General features: G+C 46.8%; 1 protein-coding gene across 1 annotated transcript in view; it reads right to left on the bottom strand.

Moving 5' to 3' along the window:
• Nucleotides 1-241: 241 nt before the first annotated feature.
• LOC145403754 (venom allergen 5-like) overlaps nt 242-6,745 on the bottom strand; it is a 29,732-nt gene continuing 23,228 nt past the window's right edge. The window contains exons 3-7 of the mRNA XM_080275432.1: nt 5,883-5,964; nt 5,195-5,373; nt 1,312-1,412; nt 931-1,034; nt 242-543 (exon numbers count right to left, since the gene is read on the bottom strand). Of these exons, the coding sequence (XP_080131558.1) occupies nt 242-543; nt 931-1,034; nt 1,312-1,412; nt 5,195-5,373; nt 5,883-5,964 (768 nt within the window). The remainder of the gene's footprint in view (nt 544-930; nt 1,035-1,311; nt 1,413-5,194; nt 5,374-5,882; nt 5,965-6,745) is intronic.

Here is a 6,745-nt window from a genome sequence, read left to right as displayed (position 1 = left end):
ATCACTATCAACGACACACTGGTTCATCATGGAATAATCACAGTCAGTGTTGGCAGCACTGCCCAGACACACTTGAAAATTCGTCTTCGCAGAAGACAAGGTACCAAAAAGTTGTAAACAACCGCAGGAGTGTCCAGGCGCTGTCACCACGCCACCACATCGCCACGCCCCGGCGCCAGGCTGGGGCAAGACGTAGCAGCCTTTCTTGTAAAGCCGGCCAGCCGGGCCGGATGGGAACAGATTATCTGGTAAAGCGGTTGATGATGTTGAGGGGGTCGAGCATTTTTACCAGCCCCATGAACGGCTTCTGAATGCCCTCCACCAGGAATTCTGAGGGTCTCATGAGGTCGTGGTCCTCGGGGTCCAAGTAGTCGTGGTGTGGTGGGAACGGCATCATGGAGTGGTGGTGGGTGGGTGGTGGTGGTGGCGGCATCATGTGATGGCCGCTGCTCGAGATGCTGTTGGACACGGGTGAGGGAGCGTGGGTGTGGCTGCCCATGGGGGAGTTGCCACACGGGCCGGCAGGAGATACCGCGTCGCGCTCTGTCACATGAGAAGGAAAAGGTCACTGGGTTGCACAACAAACAGAAAAACCCTGCCACCTCTTTTGCTTTACTTTCTATGGATTCTGACAATCAGCCTCATAAATAAACAACAACCAAAATGATGAGTTTACAGGTATTTGTTTACACGCCGTTGCCATTACTACTGCTTACTTCGATTTCACAGGACTAGTCTACTGCAGTTTTAAAAATCCACGGAGAAAAAAGCACGAGAGGCGACATGATTTTTACCGCTGATAGGACGAGGATACTGGCGTTCTGAATCAAGAGAAAGATCATAATGACATGGATTTGGCAGAACAGGTTAACACTGCCTTTATTTTGTACACTGTATACACGAGAATAGAAAGCATGCGAATGTGCTGACCACAAAGTCCCTGGTAGGCTTGCGAAGGATGAAGGCCATCATTGACACAGTACTGCTGGCCGGGGAACCCAAGTTTGTACATTGAGCCTCCTATCACGTTGCCTCTGCAGGGGAGAAATTGGAATCATCAGATAAGGTGAGGGACAGGGCGTTGTATTCTCATGGACGTTCTCATTTTTCTTCATAGTGATTCATTTTGCATACAATACCTTACTAATCTGCTGTATATAACTGTGTACCATCCGTCATGACCTGGGTTCAATCTCACACAGACCCAGACATTCATATGGGTGCAAGAGTATGTCATTTTTGTGTGTTCTTCTGTGTTCACACTCTGTCTGAGGCTATCTCGACATGTACTGACTCTCACTCACTACTTACCCAGGTGCGTAATTACACACGTATAGTTTAGTGTAGCCCAGGGATGGGTCTTTGTAGAAGGCGTACCCGCACCCCACTAGGTACGTCTCAGCCCAAACCATCTGTGTTGGCAACCGAGGTCCATCCGCAGCAGGTTCATCCATGGCAGGTCCATGCAGCAACGGATCCATTCACATCAGGTCCATCCATCCGCAGCAGGCCCAGGCACCAGTACCAGGGCATATTGCAGTACCCGGAAGCCCAGGTATCAGTAGAAACGTCCCGGGAACAGCAGTACCAGTGACAAGATGGCCAGGTACGAGATGGTCCCAGTACCAGTAGACGCCGCCACCCGGTAACCCCATGCCAAACGTGGGGGTCACCAGTAACGCCAGACGTGACAGTACCGGTCGAGCCACCAGTGCCAGTGTCCCAATATGTCAGTGATATTAGGGGTACCGGCAGCAACATGGAGAAGGGGAAGTGAGAAGGATGAGTGAGGGGAAGGGGACAAGAAAAAGGAAGATTAGCAAAAGTGTAAATGGTATGGTTGAATTTAAGCGTTTGTTGCTTGTCGTAAGTTATGACTAAAGTGAATAATTCATGAACAGTTTTACATTTATTATCGTCATGACAAATAATGTATAAAAGTATATCACAGAAAAATCAAATACAGTGATAAATTAAGACCAATATAAATACAGAAAGTTCTTGAGACAGATCTGCAGTGAATGATATAAGAGTGAAACTAATCACACACACACACACACACACACACACACACACACACACACACACACACACACACACACACACACACACACACACACACACACACACACACACACACACACACACACACTGTGTAGGTCAGTCAGGTTGTAGAGGCAAAACCAACTCTTGTTTACAGGATAGTGGGGTAAAGAAATACTTATTCTGTATAAGGAAAACATGCATAAAAAGCATGCAAGAAAGTCATTACAGTCAGTAAATTTGCAGTGTCTCTTCTTTGTCTATTTTGAGAGAATGGGTCAATGTAATTCTGCGTGCGGTTCAAGAAGGCCACTTAGGCTACTACTTAAAAAAAACTATGTCATTAAAGATATAGTATACTTGAAGACTGGAGAGCATTTTTGCTATTCTGTCTCGCTTAAATGGGACGATGCTAGGTAGGAGAAACGATTATAGTGGCTAAGTGAAAGATACGGGAGTAAGTTCTAATATGCTTATTACTTAAGGTGAATTTGCATATTAATTTGAACTTTGACTACACCTGGAAAACGAAAGCCGTACATTATCTCTTTTACCATGTAACCTGAATTACTGATCAGTGTGGGCGTCTCGTCTGGGTGTCATGTCTTCAGTGCCACGAGGGAAACAATCTCGTCTGGGTGTCATGTCTTCAGTGCCACGAGGGAAACAGTGGCACTCGGCCGGGCAGGTGTGGCAGTCTTGAGGTTCTGGTGTCACGGTCAGGTCAGGGGAATTAGGTACGGGTGCAGCCTCGTTTGAACTTGGTCTGGAAATATGGATCAGTTTTATTGTTCGATTATGACTTCTAGAAATATAACTTTGATGAAAACTAGATTATAAACTGAGAGATAAAGAGGCTGTGGAGAAAAGCAGTATTAAAAGTGGCCTTGAAAACACTGATTAATTATATATCCCATAATTCGGTGCATCTCACAGTCATCCGCGTGGTCAGAGGCAAGACAGAGTGAGCAAAGTGACGTGTGGCCAAAGAAGGTTTCATTACACTGGCCACCTCTATCTCCACAACGCCTCTCTGGGTCATGCTGGTCACACTTACCTCGCCCGCTGCTCACCTCTGCTCTCTGCTTGACTGCCGCACCACAGGAAGGCACAAGGGGCTGTATGTATTAGTGAGAAGGACAGAGAAGATGCAAGGCCGCTGTGGAGGTACTTTTACTATGGCGTGCAGGAAGAGATACCCCTCCATTATGACTTAACTGAGAAAAATGGCTAATCTATCATCCAAAATTTACTGCATAGGGTGTTCCATTAAAAGTGTGCCAAAAAGCAGGTAATTCTTGGGATAATTTTGAAGAATACAATATCAACGTGGGTCCAGGCCTCAACCACTAAGGAGCTACAATTCCCGATGATCTTATGGGGGAAAACTGTCTCCCTCAATAAGGCAGTTGCATATTCGCCATCTTCTTTGCTATCCTTGTCATATTCTAGTTGTTTAGTCGGCTTACTGCAATTATCCTCATTCTTATGTTCTTATGTTAAATGCAACTCTATAACGAAATACACTTAATTTCCTGTTGCTATATTTTTATTTAATTAAACTTTCTCAAGAATAAACCCACGCTGTTTGGCACATTTTTCAAGGGACACTATGCATTTGCGTTTGAGTGAAGAGTGAGGTTGGGTGTGGGGTGAGGTTGGGTGAGGGGTTAGGCTGGGTGAGGGATGAGGCTGGGTGAGGGTGAGATTGGGTGTTGGATGAAGTTGGATGTGGGACGAAGCTGGGTAAGGGGTGAGGTGGGGTGTGGGGTGAGGTTAGGTGTGGGGTGAGGCTGGGTGTGGGGTGAGGTTAGGTGTGGGGTGAGGCTGGGTGTGGGGTGAGGGGTGAGGTTGGGTGAGGGGTGAGAACTGACACGTCAATACTTTCTTCTACACAGGGCCAAGAAGAAGGCCAGTAATCCACAAGTCAATTCTTAATCTCAAAATCTACCACATGAAAATGCACCTCGCTCTGGGAACACGGTTAGAATGACATTAAGAAATTTAACTGTGAATGCTGTGTTTTCCTGGCAAGTGGGATGCATGGTGGGACAGTGTGAGAAGAAACGAGGACAGGGAAGGAAGGACGGAAGGAAGGGAAGTCAAAGGAAAGAAGGAAGTATGTGGTGAAGGGATAGAAGAAGAGACAGAAAGTGGAGGAGGGACAGAGAAAGAAAGGAGTAAGTGCAGGAGCGGCTGAGAAGGGAGGAAGAGAGGAAAACATGCATTTATTTGTACCGTTTGTGTATAATTTTTAGACAGACATCCAAACAGCAAAATATAAAAACTGTATCATTTATCTAAGTCTATTATTTTATCAACTACACTAACATGATTATGGGTGGCTGTGTAAAGATGGGTTATGGTGATGGACAGAATAAAAGGAGAAGGACTGTTAAAGATGTGATACAGGGAGGGAGAGATAGTGAAGGGGTGTGTGCCGTCGATCAATGAAGGAAAGTCTCTCTCTCTCGCTCTCTCTCACCGACATTACCTGTGGAGATAAGATACGGGGCTAAGAGAGAGATAGTGAAGGAAAGGAGAGAAGGTAAATGAGAAGACAAGTGAATAAATGAGACGAGATAGGGCTAGGAAGGAAACAAAAATAAATCACTTACTCAAACACACACACACACACACACACACACACACACAATTGCAAACATCCCATACATTAATACAAGAAATAAATACAAAGAGCGACAGAACTACAGGAAAAGCAATTTTGTTTTGAATCTGTTCGTGCAAACTCCGCAGACTAAAACGATTAATGTATTTACGATGAGGACAAGGACAAATTTAGGGTGAGAACTCAGGTGAAGTGTGAGGTGAAGAGTGAGGGCAAATTTAGGGTGAGAACTCAGGTGAAGTGTGGAAAAAAGAAGTGAGGTCAACGGTGAGGCGAGGAGTGGCGCTGCAGTAAGTGTGAAGTCAACTGGGAAGTCGAGAAAGACGGACTGAAAGAGATAAATATAAGGTCAAGTATGAGGTAAAGAAAAAGGTTTAGAGTGAAGCCAAGTATGAGGCGAGAAATGATGTTACAATAAGTGTGAAGTCAGCTGAGAAGTCATGTAAGATGGGCTGAAAGAAAAAAGAAAAAGGTTAAGTATGAGGTCGAGTATGAGGCCAAGTATGAGGCGTTAGTGCTGACCTGCGTGTAGTGCCCCGTGGCCTTGCTGAACCTGAAGGGGTCGACGCTGGCCTTGGAGAAGCCATGCTGGTTGACCTCGTTGAACCAGGCCTCTACCTGCGTGGCGAAGTCAGGTACGTCACCCTCGTTCACGTCGTATGTCCACGTCGCCGCTACGTTCTGCCCCACCGTGAACCGGGCTGCGGGGGGCGGAGGGGGGGTGAGAGAAAGAGGGGGTGGAGTGAGAGGGGTTATATTAAGAGGAGTGGATTGGAAGGGGGTACAGTAAGAGGGTGAGGGAAAGAAGGGTGAAGTGAGTGGGATTAGAGTAAGAGGGGGGAAAGAGGGGGTGGGGTGAGAGGGGCAGAATTCTAGGGGGTAGAGTAAAAGGGGGTAGAATAAGAGAGGGAAGAGTATAGAGGGAGTACAATAAAAGAGGGGGTGATAAAATAACATGGTATAATGGGTACGTGCAGCATGTATGTACGTGGATCAACAGAGGGAGGTGTAGGCAGGCACTGAAATCGTACACAGCTGACTAAAACGGCGTGTAGGCATGTATATACGTAAGAATACAGTAAAATGGGCGACAGAGAATACACCTACCACAGTCATATCCTGGCATACTAGACCATAAGTATATCAAGCAACAAAACAGAGGAGCAAACAGACAGAGGAGTACGTGTTTTTTTTTCTGTCCTGTACCCACCCACATTCCTGGCCCTGTCGTGTCCAGGCATACACTGATCCGCCCAGCGCTGTGCCACTGTAGCCAACTCGTCGTCCCACATCTGTACCGCAGAGATAAGGAATAATTTAGTGGCTGTGCTGAATTATTAAGGAGATAAAGAGGGAAGGGGTGAGAGACAAATATGGTTCTCTGCGTCGCTCTCAAAGGCAAAGATTGGGAGAAAAGGATTAGGATTTTTTCTGAGAGAGAGAGAGAGAGAGAGAGAGAGAGATAGACCACACCCTACCTCCCATATACGGTACAAATTATCACCCAGTGTCGTCATGCCTAACACAACGGTACACCACCACACTCACTACAGGTACACATATACTCACTACGGTACGCCACTCATCTCACCTTATCCCCCTCTCCTCCCTCCATCTCCTCTCCCCTCCCCTCCCCTCGCTCTTATTTCCCCTCCCTTCCCCCTATCTTAATTTTATGTCCCCCCACTCTCTCTTTCTCCCATTCCTACCCCCTGACTCTCTCCCCTCCTTCCATCTCAACTTCTCTCCCTTCTCCCCACTGTACTATCCTTTCCCTCCTCTACATACTACCTTTCTCTTAATACCTCATTTCTTTCCCTCTTCCCCTCCTCCTATTCCTTCCATTCTCCTTTAGTTCCTCCACTCCTTTCCTCCCTCCATCCCTCCCTTCATCGCTACTTCCACCCTGTATCTACATCTCTTCCCTCCCTTTCCTACTTACATCCCCCCCTCCCTGCCTTTCCCCTCTCATCCCCTCCTCCCCATCTCTTTCCTACCATCAACCCCTCCCTCCATCTTCCAACCTCCGGTCCCTACCTACATCCCTTCCCTCCTTTCCTACCTCCACTCTCT

This window comes from Coenobita brevimanus, chromosome 61 (assembly GCF_032717465.1).
Source record: "Coenobita brevimanus isolate Jiangsu-jjx chromosome 61, ASM3271746v2, whole genome shotgun sequence".
In the NCBI taxonomy this organism is placed as follows: domain Eukaryota; kingdom Metazoa; phylum Arthropoda; class Malacostraca; order Decapoda; family Coenobitidae; genus Coenobita; species Coenobita brevimanus.
The sequence above is the reverse complement of the archived record's forward strand: the minus strand, read 5'-3'. Positions and strand labels throughout refer to the sequence as shown.